General features: G+C 34.1%; 1 protein-coding gene across 1 annotated transcript in view; it reads left to right on the top strand.

Annotated features, from left to right (window-relative positions):
• The window catches only part of SPATA16 (spermatogenesis associated 16), a 224,248-nt gene that overhangs the window by 62,262 nt on the left and 145,415 nt on the right, over positions 1-16,571 (top strand). The window contains 1 exon segment of the mRNA XM_034999115.1: positions 14,288-14,433. Within this exon segment, the coding sequence (XP_034855006.1) occupies positions 14,288-14,433 (146 nt within the window).

The raw sequence follows: 16,571 nt of genomic DNA, 5'->3' as shown, positions 1-16,571 counted from the left end.
TGTTATTAACATTATCTTCATTTTAAAATCATACCTTTGTGAGTGGAAATGCAGGGGCAAGAAGGAAGGAAGATTTATTGTATTAATTCATTTCACTCCTACCCTGTTTCTGCTTCGCCTTAAACATCAGATAGCTGGAGTTTAGGGGTATTCCTGAAAAAAAAAAATCTGAAGGTTAATGTGTATCATCTACATGCTCCAGAACATAAGCATATTGCTGGCTGGTCAGATCAAGGTGAAACACAGTGGAACAAACCTATGATGGCCACACCTCTATTTTAAAGCTACCTGGGGGTGGGGGCTACTGAAGCATAGCTATTTTAACAAATAGGAGTAGGAGAGATTAATTACTTTTTACTGTCATTCAACAACTTGTCACCCAGGGAGTAACCTCATTTCTCCAATTCCCATAAATTTAATAGAGGTCACATAGTGGCCTACTTGGCTGAAAAGCATTGCTCCTGAAACCCTGATGGTACTTTTAAGTCTGCTCATGTGTGAACATAATTCTCTGCATCTCTTAGCCCCACACACTCTGTCTCTCCCAGGGAGACACTTTAGTAGATCTATGTGGCACCATGTGGGAAGTTACAAGTGATGAGCTCTCTGATTCATTCCTCTTTCGTGTAACAAAATGATAGAAAATTTAAAATCAATGGGTGTTATTCTAAAGTGTAGAGCTTCTTTCCACTCTGTTAAAGGAGTATAAAAAGATATTTATTGAAATTTAAAACTATTAGTAATGAGACCCTTTCAATGAACATCTAGTTTGGCATCTAAAAAGAAATTTTAAAGATCTCATTTAAAAACTTGCAGGTTAAGTTGGTGGTTAGCTCTTGTGCCTAATTCTCAACTCTCAGATGCATTAACCCAGATGAAGAGATTTCTAAAAAGCAAAATGACTGCAAAGATGAGCCAGACACCAGGTGGAATTTAAAAACAAAACAAAACAAAACAAAAGGAAGAGCAGATGATAAAAAGTAGATTATTATCTATATCTATTGCATGCCCAACACAGAGACACAGGGCCTTTTGTAACTAGAAGGCTGGCAGTCCACAACTTTGTTCAAGGACTTATTTGGGGGATTCTCGGTGCTATTTCATCTCCTAATTCCACTAATAGTACCTCTCTTTATATATGGATAAATGTTAATCCCTTTCACATTTGGGAAATGGAAATTGACAAGCAGTGATTTATTTCATCTTGAGATATGAAGTTGATGAGAAGAAATGGTGAAAGAGCAGTAAACTCTAGAGTTTAAATTATGTGTTTTATTTTGTTTTGTTTTGTTTTGTTTTCCCTTCCAATTCTCCTGGCAAAGACAGTTCTGTGTGTAAGTTCTAACAGCACCGCAGTGAACTACAAGGACAACCAAGAAGAAACCACCAACCAGTCTCAAGCAAACATTTGACTTGGACCAGTCTCATAAAAAGACAGGCTTTTGGAAAGATTCTACATGGTAGGAAAGAAAGGGAAGCATTAAACTCAGGTGTAATCCAGAAAACATATTTTCCAAAAGAAAATCATTGGGAGTTGTAATGAGACACTCTACCCAATGTCTAACAGAGGTACTAGGTACTAAAATTAAAAAAAAAAAAAAAAGTGAATAGAGGGGCACCTGGGTGACTCGGTAGGTTAAGCGTCTGCCTTGGGCTCAGGTCATAATCTCAGGGTCCTGGGATCAAGCCCTGTGTCAGGGTCCCTGCTCAGTGGGGAGTCTGCTTCTTCCTCTCCCTCTGCCCCTCTCTCTGCTCATGCTCTCTCTCTCTCTCTCTCAAATAAATAAACAAAATCTTTTTTAAAAAAGTGACTAGAATAATTTAGGACCATGAGTCTGATGTAGAGGAAAGATAAGTTTATATTAAAAAAATCAATTCTAGCCTCTGCTGCTAACTAGGGCAAATCAGTAGACCCCTTTTTTATTGTTATGTTAATCACCATACATTACATCATTAGTTTTTGATGTAGTGTTCCATGATTCATTGTTTGTGCGTAACGCCCAGTGCTCCATGCAGAACGTGCCCTCCTCAATACCCATCACCAGGCTAACCCATCCTCCTACCCCCATCCCCTCTAGAACCCTCAGTTTGTTTTTCAGAGTCCATCGTCTCTCATGGTTCATCTCCCCCTCCAATTTCCCCCCCTTCATTCTTCCCCTCCTGCTATCCTCTTCTTTTTTTTTTCTTAACATATATTGCATTATTTGTTTCAGAGGTACAGATCTGTGATTCAACAGTCTTGCACAATTCACAGCACTCACCATAGCACATACCCTCCCCCATGTCTATCACCCAGCCACCCCATCCCTCCCACCCCCCACCACTCCAGCATCTCTCAGTTTGTTTCCTGAGATTAAGAATTCCTCATATCAGTGAGGTCATATGATACATGTCTTTCTCTGATTGACTTATTTTGCTCAGCATAACACCCTCCAGTTCCCCACGTTGTTGCAAATGGCAAGATCTCATTCCTTTTGATGGCTGCATAATATTCCATTGTATATATATACCACTTCTTCTTTATCCATTCATCTGTCGATGGACATGTTGGCTCTTTCCACAGTTTGGCTATTGTGGACACTGCTGCTATAAACATCAGGGTGCATGTACCCCTTCGGATCCTTACATTTGTATCTTTGGGGTAAATACCCAGTAGTGCAATTGCTGGATCGTATGGTAGCTCTATTTTCAACTTTTTGAGGAACCTCCATACTGTTTTCCAGAGTGGTTGCACCAGCTTGCATTCCCACCAACAGTGTAGAAGGGTTCCCCTTTCTCCGCATTCCCGCCAACATCTGTCATTTCCTGACCTGTTAATTTTAGCCATTCTGACTGGTGTGAGGTGGTATCTCATTGAGGTTTTGATTTGGATTTCCCTGATGCCAAGCAATGTTGAGCACTTTTTCATTGGTCTGTTGGCCATTTGGATGTCTTCTTTGGAGAAATGTCTGTTTATGTCTTCTGCCCATTTCTTGATTGGATCATTTGTTCTTTGGGTGTTGAGTTTGATAAGATCTTTATAGACTTTGGATACTAGCCCTTTATCTGATATGTCATTTGCAAATATCTTCTCCCATTCTGTTGGTTGTCTTTTGGTTTTGTTGACTGTTTCGTTTGCTGTGCAAAAGACTTTTATCTTGAGTCCCAATAGTTCATTTTTGCCCTTGCTTCCCTTGCCTTTGGCGATGTTTCTAGGAAGAAGTTGCTGCGGCTGAGGTCGAAGAGGTTGCTGCCTGTGTTCTCCTTTAGGATTTTGATGGACTCCTTTCTCACCTTTAGGTCTTTCAACCATTTGGAGTCTATTTTTGTGTGTGGTGTAAGGAAATGGTCCATTTTCATTCTTCTGCATGTGGCTGTCCAATTGTCCCAACACCATTTGTTGAAGAGACTGTCTTTTTCCATTGGACATTCTTTCCTGCTTTGTAAAGATTAGTTGACCATAGAGTTGAGGGTCCATTTCTGGGCTTTCTATTCTGTTCCATTGATCTATGTGTCTGTTTTTGTGCCAGTACCATACTGTCTTGATGATGACAGCTTTGTAATAGAGCTGGAAGTCTGGAATTGTGATGCCACCAGCTTTGCTTTTCTTTTTCAACATTCCTCTGGCTATTCAGGGTCTTTTCTGGTTCCATACAAATTTTAGGATTATTTGTTTCATTTCTTTGAAAAAAGTGGATGGTATTTTGATGGGGATTGCATTGAATGTGTAGATCACTCTAGGTAGCTCAGTAGACCTCTTTTAGCATAGGTTTTAATACCTGTCAAATGGAGCAAATTATTTTATCTACTTCATGGAGATACTAAGAAGTTAAATGTAATTATATACTTGAAAATATTTTAGAAATTATCAAAATTCATTAGTAATGGAGTCTTTAATATCTTTCATTTTTTTAGAGATTGTCTACATTTCTGATTTGATTTTGTAAATTATTCTTTACTTATTGCTTCTGGCTTAAAATTAATTTTGCAATTTAATTTTTAGTTCTTTATAATTTTATATCTTCTAATTCCCTAATCTCACTTTTTCAAAATAAGCAAAGAATACTACTTCTTCAAATTATCTTTCATATTTTGGTTAGAGAGAATATCTTCAAGATTCAGTGTTGGGCTTTCCACTTTCTCTATCTTTGGCTGCATTCTTTCTAGATAGGCTTCATTCTCAGACTGACATTTGTACCATGTAGCAAAAAAGGTTCCCTCAACACTGGACTCGTGCAATTAAAACATCTGTATCTTTAAAAGCACTACCATGTGGGGTAGATGCAGTTCTCTGGAGTAGTTAAAATGTGTAGCATGGGGAAAGAAATGCAGAACATGCCAAAACACCAGGCTTCCATGACAGAGCTCATAGAAATTAACAAGGAAAATAGTTAGAACATAGAAGACAAATGATAAAGGATCTGGGCAGAGAATCCATCAATAATGAAATAATAAATGACTAACAAATTTGCAAAAAAGGTTTAGTCTTACAAGTAACTAAGGAAAGTAAGTGGTAAAGTTTCAAAGAATATTAATAAGCAAACTTAAATAGCTGTTGGCAAAGAGATGGAAATAGAAAGCTATGATTTTTTTTTTCCTGAGTGAAGCACAGAAGCATACAACAAACTTACGTATAGAAAAACTAAAATAAATGAGTTATGTATTTAAACATGTTAATGAAAGAATTGCAGAGGAAAAAAAAAAAAACCCTAAGGAAAGCAAGAGAGAAAAAATAGCCAAGATTAAATCCAAAATCAGTGAATTAGAAAGCAGAATAGGAGAATTAACAAATTGTTCTAAGAGTTCATTGTTTTCAGAAAAAAACAATAGTCAAACCTCTGGCAATTCTAGTTAAGAAATAAACAAAACAAAACTACAAAGTACTGAGAGTGAGAAAGGGAATGACATAACTAATAACACAGGCATTTAAAATGTTCTAAGAATATGATGTTCTTCACTGTAATGACAGATTTTAAAATCTGAGTGAAACCAAAAATTTTCTAGGAATATATAAATTAATAGGATTGATGAAAAACACTGAAATCTGAACAGAACAATAACCAAAGAAAAAAGAAGTGAAAGGAATTCTGTTCAAATTTTTTTTCAACTATTTATGTCAAAATGTTCCACAGTGTTGAAAAAGATGAGAATCTTTCCAGTTTGTTTTACAAAGCTGGCATAAGTCTGATACCAAACCGTGATAAATGTAACTAAAAATAAATTGCATATTTGGAAAAAAGTCAAATTATATAATTAATAAATGAAAAGAAGTCAGTAAGAATTAGAACAATACAATTTAAAAATGAATAAAATTTATGAACAAACAGTACACACACACACACGGCCAATAAACCTAAGAGGTTGAGCTAATAATCAAATTAAGGTAAGATGCCCCCGTTTTTGCCCATCTGACTCACAAAGAATAAATAGATTAAAGCATTGCTAATACCTAGTGTGGGTGAGGGTAAAGAGAAACAAGAATTTAAATATTTTGTTAGTTAAAGGGTAAAACGTTTCTGTAGGAGCACTTTCATAATTATGTTTTAAGATGTGTTTTTTAGATTGCGATGTATACTCCTGATGTAGCAATTCCGGTATGTAAGAAAACCTTATGACATATAGACTATAACAGTTTGGAAATGATCAAATGTGTGGGCAAAGATGTATATTCAAGGCTGTTCAATGTACATTATTTATGACATTGAGAACTTTCAATGTCACTAGAGAAATTTCTCACTGGAGAAAACATTAAATGGGGATCCAGTATAATTATGCCACCATCTAAAAAAAATGGTATACATCTATATTTATTATGTCCATTGTATATTCAAAGAAACAATCAAAAAAGCAGGTTACATAGTAGTATAGATAATGAATAATATAATTTTTGTAAATTGAAGGATAAAGACATGATGATAGATAGATGATAGATAGATGATAGATGATAGATAGATGATAGATGATAGATAGATAGATGAATAGTTATATCCACACCAATATCTAATAGTAATCATTTTTTAAATAATAGAACCGTTTGTTTTTTCTCTTTATAACTTCTTAATTATCTAAATTTCTAACAGTTTAGTAGAGTTCTTTTCCCTATTTGTGGTGAACAACCAGTTCTGTTTCATTTTGTTTTTCTCCCAATTACTTGTGGATTGATACTTTATTAAATACAGTAAAAATGAATTACTAGGAAAAAATGAAGTAAAAAAAAGACAAAAATACAAAATCTAATTTTTTATTATAAGATTCAACAGATATAATATTTCTCTGCTGAACTCCTATAAAGGTTCCTGAATATTTACTGTTTCTTTACTATTTCATCATAAATCAGTAGTTCATGGAATGACATTGTGTAGCACTAGTGTAGTGATTAAAGACACAGACTTTATGGCCAGACATCAAGTTAAAAATCCCAGTTGCTAACTCTACAGAGTAATCTATAGAGTAATCTATAGAATAATCTACAGAGTAATCTGCCTGAGCAGATTACTTAAACTCTCTGAACCTCAGTTTCCTCATCTGTGAAATGAGTTCTATGGACTGAATGTTTGTGTCCACCCCCCTCTCCCGCAAATTCTTATGTTGAAGCCTAATCCTCAATGTCATGGTATTAGGGGGTGAGCCTTTGAGAGGTGATTAGGTCAGGAGGATACAGCCCTCATGAATGGGATTAGTGTCCTTATAACAGAGACACCAGTGAGCTCTCTGGCTGGCTTTCTTTCTGTCACGTGAGGTTACAATGAGAAGTCAGCAGTCTACAATCTGAAAGAGGGCCTCACTAGAACTCGACCATACTGACACCCTGATCTTGAACTTCCCGGTCTTAAGAACTGTGAGAGAGAACGGTTTCATTTTTAAGCCACCCAATCTATGGTATTTTGTTATAGCATCCTGAACTAACACAATGGACATGAAAATAATGCTTCATATTGTGATTATTAGATGGGGTAATAGATGGAGAACACTTAGAACACTGCTTGTAACTATTTAAGCACTATTTAAATGTGTGCATTTGTTATTACTAGTATTGCTTTTATAAAAAGAAGTAAAGTTTAATAATGGGCAAAATAGAGCCAATGATATAGCAATCAATCTTGAGATTCTCCTAGAATGCAGAGGTGAAAAAAATCAGAAAACCTAAAGAATGGATATATAAGATGCAACTTAAGAATTACTTTCTTAAGAAAGAAAACACAGCAGTTGGAATAAGACCAATAATCAAAGATGTAACTGAAGAAAAGTTTTATAAGTTAAAAAAAATACCTGAGTAGGGAAACACAATGAATGTACCTCTTTCCAGGTAAAATAGATGAGAATAGAACACATCTGAATTCATGATAGCAATAATTTCAAATTATAAGAAGATAGAAAAAAATACTACAAGCTTGAGGAAAAGGAAGAAATTTCAGTACAGCAAGATTTTTAAAATTATGTCTGGTTTCATTAAAAAAGTGCTATGTTTTTTCTTCTCTACTTGCTAAATACAAGAATATAAATGGAGAACTATGTATTTGCAGAGAAATGGTTATGTGCAAGAAATGTATATTCAGCCATGTTAATTTGCATGTGTAATGTTAACAAAAATACATTCTCAGCTATGCACTAGCTCAGAAAAGTTACCATTCACATAAGCCCTCTTGAAAAAATTACTTGGAAGGGCGCACTAACAAACTGAAAGATGATTAAGAAAAAAAATAAATAATGAAATCATCATACAAGAGAACTTGCCAACAACTTCCCTCTACGATTCCCTCTATCACTAAACACAACCCTCATTTCACGGCAAATGTCCTCAAACAAGAGTCCACACTGATGAGAAAGTAGAGGGATGGATGCATCTGTTCACAGTGGCTTCTGAATAAAACTTCAGAGCAAACCTTAGTATGAGTTACTATTCCTCATTATAGGAATCAGTCCATAATTTGACACAGAAGAACCCTATGGAAAAGTCCCTCAGATATGATTTATCTTCTCATCCAAAACCCCAGTTAAACATGATTACAATTGTTCTAAAAAGAAGGTAGGGAAGGAAAAAATGAAAGACACCTAAATACTAACATGGTAATTTTTAAATTAAACTTTACTTTGAGATAATTATAGATTTATATGAAGTTGCAAGAAATAATATAGAGATCCCATGTATTCTTTATGCAGTTTCTCCCAACAGTAAAGTCTTGCAAAATATAGTACAGTATCACTACCAGAATATTAGAATTGATACAATCTACCAATCTTAAGGTTTCTCCAGTTTTACTTGTACTCATGTGTGTGTTGTGTGTGTATTTAGTTCTGTGCAATTTTAAGATCTGTAGATGCATGTATTCACCCAAGATATAGGGCAGTTCTATCACTACAAGGATTCCTTCCTATTGGCCTATATTTATAACCACAACACCCATCCCATCGCTAACCACTAATCTCTCACAATCACTACTCTGTTCTCCTTTCCTACAATTTTGTCACATAATAATGCGGTATGTAACCTTTTGGGGTTGGCTTTTTTCACTCAGCATAATTCTCTAGAGATTCATTTAAGCCATATGAATCACTCTTTTTTCCTTCATATTGCCAAGTAGTATCCATTCATCCATCATTGCAGTATCTCATAGAATGGGTGTACCACAGTTTGTTTAATCATTCAGCCACTGAAGGATATCTAGACTGCTTCCGGTTTGGGGTTGTTATGAATTAAGTTCCATAAACATTCACGAATGAATTTCTGTGTGAACATTCATTTTTCTAAGATAAGTGGCAGGAGTGCCACAGTGTTGAGCTATATAGTAGTTGCATGTTTAGTTTATTAAGAAACTGCCATATTGTTTTCTCCAGTGGCTGTACCATTTTACATTTCTGTCATCAAGGTGTGAGTGATCTCATTTCTCGGCTTTTTCAACTTTTGGTATCATTACTATTTTTTATTTTAACCATTCTGTAGTTATAATTTACCGTTTTAATTTGCATTTCTCTGACTAATGATGGTAAACAATAAACTGTTGAGCAACTTTTATGTGTTTATTTGCATCTGTATGTCTTTTTTGGTGAAATGTCTGTTCACATCTTTTGCCCACTTTCAAATTGGATTGTTTATTTTTTTCTTTTTTACTGTTGAGTTTCGGTTCCATTATGGTCAGAAAATACATATTCTGAATGATTTCAGTGTTTTCAATTTGTTGAGATTTGTTTTATGCTCCACAATATAGTCTATATAGGTGATTTATACATGGGTGCTTGGGAAAAATATGTATTCCACTGTTGTTAGGTGAAGTATTTTATATGTATATATATGTCAATTAACATCCTGTTGGTTGATTGTGTTGTTTGAATCTTCTGTGTCCTTGGTGATTTTTTTTTCTAGTGTTTTTATTATTTGCTTAGAGAGGGATATTGAAATACCCAACTATAATTGTTACATGGGTATATTTTAATACATTTTAGTTTTGTAATTGATAACATATAAAAAGAAGCAAAGCATATAAGAAAGATGCAAAAATTATATACAATATATAATTTATTATGATATAAAACATGAAAATTATAGAAAGAAATATGCAAAAACAAATTTTTTTCACTGTGTATTTTTTTATTGTTGAGGTACAATTGACATAGAATATTATATCAGTTTAGGTGATATGGTTTCAGGTGATGTAATGATCTGATATTTTTGTATATTGTAAAATTATCACCACAGTAAGTCTTAAGTCACAGTAAGTTAATATCCATCCCAGACATAGTAACAGAATTTTTTTCTTGTGATAACTTTTAAGATTTAATTTCTTCGGGGCACCTGGGTGGCTCAGTCATTAAGCGTCTGCCTTCGGCTCAGGTCATGATCCCAGCGTCCTGGGATCGAGCCCCACATCGGGCTCCCTGCTCCGTGGGAAGCCTGCTTCTCTCTCTCCCACTCCCCCTGTTTGTGTTTCCTGTCTCGCTGTGTCTCTCCCTGTCAAATAAATAAATAAAATCTAAAAAAAAAAAAAAAAGATTTAATTTCTTCACAACTTTCATATATGCACTATAGTATTACTAATTATTCTCACTATGGTGTACATTACACCTCCATGACTTATTTATTTTATAACTGGAAGTTTGTACCTTTTGATTCCCTTTACCCATTCTCCCACCCCCACCCCCTGCCTCTGGCAACTACCAATCTGCTCTCTGTATCTAACCTTGGTTTTGGTTGTTGTACGATTCTTTCAATATATTATTGAATTTGGTTTGCTAATATCTTGTTGAAGATATTTACACCTGTAATTAGCAGGGATATTAGAAATAAGCCATAAATTAATTGCAATTATATATTATGATAGGGTTATGGGTAAGTTATTCTCTATCTTTAGATTTTTTTGTGTGTGATTCCAAAAACAATATAAAAATCTTAAAAATTACTTATTGGATGGATGACATATACTCTTATTTGTAGATATTTGATAACTAAAATAATGCCACATTTTTCAAGTTTATTGTTCCTCCCTAGATCTTCAGGAATCACTCAAAATTATGTTTCAGAAATATAGTGGGCAAACACTCATCATACAATATCCTATTAACAATATTAGTCTTGCTAATGATGATCTTAATTTAAAAAAGAATACATGGTTGCATTTTTAAGAACAGGACCTCCAAAATAATATTTAATGTTGGTTATTTCTACTGTTATTGGGCTTTATGTTATTTTTATCTGTGTTTTTAAACAAACTTTGACATTTCTTTATGACACAATTTCTGAAAATAGTTTTGATATTTATTTCTTAAAAGACATGTGAGATACTTTAGAAAAAATATTTTATAACTCCAAAGTATTATTATCTTCTTTTCAGAAAATTATCAAATAAATACATAAATTAAAAATTGAGCCTGTGATTCTAATTTATTCCTGAAACTTTTTATATTGAAACTTTTTATACTGAAATATTGTACTGAAACTTTTTATATTGAAATTTTTTATACTGAAATTTTAGTATTTAGCTTTTCATTAAAACTACAGCTATACCCATAAGAGTCTTCACTGTATTTTCCCTTAAATAATATGCTCTTAATTTGTCCATCCATGCTTCATTCAAAAATATTTTAGTCTTCCTTTGGAAATAAAAAATTAACACCTAATATTAATTTTTCCCAATTCAAAGTCTCCTCACTGATATATTATCAGGTAGTTTAAAAGTTTTTATTCCATTATGTTCTTGACTTATTTCACCTAAGGCTTACATGTATAGTTTTAGGCAAAAATAAGTTGAACAAAGTCACCCTTCCTACATTCAAATTCACACATCCTTTATCTTCTAGAGAATTAACTTCTGTACAAATGTCTGCATGGAAATTTAAAAATTCAGTAAAATATCTGGAATTTTTAAACAATACTGATACCAGTGTTTTGTCTACATTTGCCTCTAATTCTACCTTTAATTTCAGCATATTTGATAACAATTTGCTGTATTGCAAAGCTTATTTCAAAGACATCTAAAGATTGATCATTTTTATTCTTTTCCTGGCCTTCAATCTTATAGAGGTAGAGAATACTGCAGTTGTTAGAAGATCAGGCATTTATTCTTCACTTTCTCTCAGTGTTTGTGGAAAAAGCCTTTAATATTATTAAATCTGAAGGTCTGCTTCCTCTTGCCATGTAAGATCTGAATGCCCTCATGGAAGTTATTCCTTGACTTTCTGAATGGCCCACAAAGAGTTTGCCTGAGAAAGAAGGTTTATCTGCTCCATCACATCAGAGAAGAACACGACAGGAAAGGACAAAGTATGCACACAATGTGTGTCTTATTTGCATCTTTTTTATTTGTGTAGGATTTTATATGAGTTCAGGAGGTTTGGGTATTTGAGACTTGAAAAAAGTGTTGATTTCATTTTGAAGATCAAGTTAATCAAGAAGGTCTAGAATTTTAATGACTTGATATACTAACAAAACACAATTTTACTCATTGTTTTTCTACTGATTTGGGCTTTATAAAGAGTTATTCACAAATCTTTTCTTCTGAAAAATTGTCTATTTAGGTATTTCTGGGTCCTATAGGATCAGATTGCTAAAAGAGGGGAGATGCTGATGCTGTCCCAAGCTGCTATGATCAAACTATAGTGCTTTTTTTTTTTTTTTACAGATTTTATTTTATTTATTTGAGAGCCAGAAAGCAGGAGCTGAGGGGAGAAGCAGAGGGAGAGAGAGGGAGAAGCAGGCTCCCCGCTGAGCAAGGAGCCCGATGCGGGACTCTATCCCAGGAAGCTGGGATCATGACCTGAGCTGAGGGCAGATGCTTAACCAACTGAGCCACTCAGGTGGCCCACTACAGTGCTTTCTTAAATTATATTTCAAGATCTTTTTATAACCACCTTGATATTTGTGAGGGTCAGACTCAGGAATAGTTACTAAATCAGTGTTAAATGTTTTGTCTCTTTTATTACCAATTAATCAGGTAATCTTTATAAAACATCCAAACTTAACATTGATTGAGGTCATCCACAAATAGTCTTTCCTTTTTTTTCCCAGAATAATTGAGAAAAGAGTTTTATAATATAGACTCTGAGGATCCTTTTAAGAACATGAATAAAATTTGACTATTTTCTAAAAGATAATTTGAAAGACTCTTATGTTTGATTATATATATATATATATAGTTGTTACAAGAAAAGGGATAATAGGGACATCTGGGTGGCTCAGTCGGCTAAGCATCTCAGCTCAGGTCATGATCCCAGGGTCCTGGGATTGAGTCCCGCATCAGGCTCCTTGCTCAGCAGGGAGCCTGTTTCTCCCTCTCCCTCTGCCTACTGCTCCCCCCGCTTGTGCTCTCTCTCTCTTACTAATAAATAAATAAAATCTTAAAAAAAAGAAGAAAGGGATAATAGCTTATATGTCTAAAGAGCTCTTAAATTAATAAGAAATTAGCATGTCAATGGAAATAGGCAAGGAATAAAAAACAGGAATTTACACAGAGCTAAACCTAGCCAAAATTCATTTTAAAAAGATCTATCTAATGCAAATTAAAATGTAAAGGCAGTAATTTTTGTCTGGCGATTAGTATTAGATTCAATAAATATTTATTGACCAAATAAATGAAGCAACATTTTTCACCTATCAAATTGGGAAAGACTTTTAAATGATATGAGTTCTCACAATTGACAGGATATCCAAGCAAAAAATAATAGTATCATGTAACTACCAATTTAAACTATGATATTAAACATCTAGATTCTAGATTTTATTTTATCTTACAGCTTTTGTATGAAATTAAGAAGAAAAATACATTTTAGAACAGAATATAGTCATTCTCAAACGAATTTCACTTTAAAAAATAATTGACAATAATGTTAATGTAAATGGCAAGCCAATCTCAACTTAATCTATAAAAGAAAAATTAGTTTATATCATTTAAACAGTGTTTAGAATACAAGAAATTTTATATTAAGGTATATATAAATAGGTATTAATTCCAAATATTACTATCCCCAGTGAGAAAATTTTCTCCAATATATGGTCAGATGGAGATAGAAAGTGCAAAAATGTAGATATTCTGAATAAGGTCACTAAACAGAAAGCGGGGCTTCATCTTCTGCATCAGCCTTAATTCCAAGGAACAGTAGAAAACTCTAGGGAAAATAAAGTGCCAATCTACCCTTGTCATTAACACTTCTTAATGTTTGGGGTTCTCCTAAAAAATTAATTATCTTCTTCATCTACAGTTTATCTATGGTGCCCAGAAACCATTGACTTCTTGGAATTTTTATTAAGAATTCCACATTCTTGCCATGTTTTTCAGATACTGTGGCATCTGCCAATAAATTCTAATAAATTTTCACTTCTATTCTTTCAATAACATCTTAGAGAATGTGATTCAGACTCAAATTAATCACTGATCATGTTAATGGTTCCTAGGAGTTTACTTCTGATACCCCTTATTATATTAAATCAAACTTGATAGTGTGCTAGATCATTGCTCAGCTGGGTTTTCATAAAAGCACTGGTATTTAATATGATTTACACCTGGTTTTCTGTTAATATCTTTGCTTATTGTATGCTTTATTTTTAAAACAGACATTCTTAACAAATGGCACCCACTTAAAATATATCATGCTTTTAAAATATTTTACAGGAAGCATTTTACAGTAAAATGTGTTACTTATTTTATATGATAGTCACATAATGGTGAACAGGAACAACTTATTTAATTTATAATCAAAATATTAATGTTTACCTTGTAGTTTGGAAAAAGGATGCATACATGTACATGTTTTGCTTATATAAAAGATCAACTACCTGCCAAGATTATTAGGAAATTTAAAGTATTATTTTTTTTTTAAGCTTTGCAGCAAAGGGGCAGCTCTGGGACAACCATTTGAAGCATCTGCTGAAGATATAGCAAGTGTGGCAAGTTTCATCGAGACAAAGCTTGTTACGTGCTATCTACGCATGAGGAAACCCGACCTTGCCCTGAATCATGCACACAGGTAAAATGAAGTATTAATAACTGCAAGTAAATACTGTTCATGCAAGCAGAGGGCACTATGTGAGCTTGTATAATCAACTTCCATTTCATTTAAATTTAAAGGCAAAACTTTACTACTTGATTTATGTTAAGCTAGACAATCATTGGGAGCACAAAGGGCATCTCAAAACCTAATGGAAGGAACAGACACATAAACAATTACTCATAATGCAGGGTAAGATAAAAAGGCAGGTAACTGGAGTAGCAAATTATTACAGCAAGAGAAGAGAGAGTGAATAAGGTAAGTAAGGGATGAGAAGGATTTCCAAAACTGCACACGATCTGGAGAATGGCAGAAGGAAATTTGGACTGTAAACCACAGGCAGAGACTTGATGTTCATGGCTTATTTGGTGACAGGATAGCTGAATCACGGGATGATATGCAAGGGTAGGTGTGACAGCTGTCCAAAGGTGCAAAACACTTATCATTGTCTGTAAGGATTTCTTTTTCATATTTCTATCCTTCTTCAGAAGTCTGTATCATTATGTTATCTTGTGGCTTCCTAGAATCCCCAAGCCTACCCAGACCTCTTTTTCTCTATTTTTTTTTGGGGGGGGGGGTGGCTTTGTTTTTGTTTTGTTTATTACTTACTTTTTTATTATTATGTTAATCACCATACATTATATCATTAGTTTTCGATGTAGTGTCACAGACCTCTTTTTCTTCTATAAACATATACCTCTCATATGTCCTGTTTCCTAAAGGCCTTGCTCTTACCGTGGGTAATATTCAGTTTAATCTACAGCAAAGATACAAATGATTGTTACACCTTTCAAATAACTTTTTCCTTAGAATTATGATGCCTCCTCCCCTCCCTGCCTAACTTTGAACAATTTACCTAGAACTTTGTCTTGTCTATTCTCTGATCTCAGACGTCCTGTACTTCTTTTGGATACAAATAACAAAACTAATCTGAACATGAAAACATAATGCCTGCCTTGTTAATAACCACTAGGAAACATAGCTATCAGTTATACTAAGACCCATCTCATGAGTGGGAGATCTGCCAACATGGTAAACATTTACAGCTCCACATCCATGAGGATATAAAAGATCTACCCAAGATTCTCCACATTCATAAGGAGACCTCGAGTTTGTAGGCTTAAGCTTGCCATCAAGGACCTGCAGACAACAAAATCACTTTGAAATTCATAAGATAACCTTCTTGAAAGAAATTTTCCTGCTTAAGTAAACTACAGAACCTAAAGGCAGAGTCTCTTTGACACCAAAAAAAAAAAAAATCAAACCTATACTTTCTGGAAACATTTTATGCAGCTATAGTTTCCAAACCCAGTATCGAGACATACAGTCCGTCAAATAATTTTTGTCCATTTCCACTTAAAAGGACCAGTATTGGAAATGTAACATATATTTCAATATGTCAAAATATTGGAATTTCTGGGCTACTTGGGTGACTTGTGATCACAAGGGGAAAAATATTTTAAATTTGAACTGACCCAGAAAATTTATAGGCATATGTAAACAATAATAAATTGAGATGCACTGAAAGTAATTATTTATCACCTCCATGATTTTCACCACACATAAAAAAGATCACCAACATGGCCTGCATTTTAAGGAAAATATCTCCTGGCTATCAGAATGGTTTGATGGACTTTTAAATCATTTTTAATAATAAAAGAATTCCAAATGGTATGGTCATGTCAAAACTCAACTCAGTGTTATAAAAATAATTAATGAACATAAGTAAAAAATTCCACTGCAATCCAAATATAAGAAACAATAAAATGCTACCGGTCCTAAGAATGCCAAGATAAACTTCAATAGGTTCACGATTTAGATTTAGCAACTCTTGTTTTAAAACTAAGAGCACTCTGGGTGCCTGGGTGGCTCAGATGGTTAAGCGTCTGCCTTCGGCTCAAGTCATGATCTCAGGGTCCTGGGATCGGGTCTCGCGTCAAGTTCCCTGCTCAGTGCAGAGCCTGCTTCTCCCTCTCCCTCTGCCACTCCCTCTGCTTGTGCTCTTCTGTCTATCTCTCTGTCAAATAAATAAATAAAATCTTTAAAAAAAAAAAACTAAGAGCACTCTTTCAATACTTGAAAATTGCTGAGAGGAGGATATATAATGGTGAATATTA

Source organism: Mirounga leonina, unplaced genomic scaffold (genome assembly GCF_011800145.1).
Source record: "Mirounga leonina isolate KUSES-001 unplaced genomic scaffold, KU_Mleo_1.0 Mir_115, whole genome shotgun sequence".
Taxonomy (NCBI): domain Eukaryota; kingdom Metazoa; phylum Chordata; class Mammalia; order Carnivora; family Phocidae; genus Mirounga; species Mirounga leonina.
This window is presented reverse-complemented; position numbering and strand designations above follow the sequence as displayed.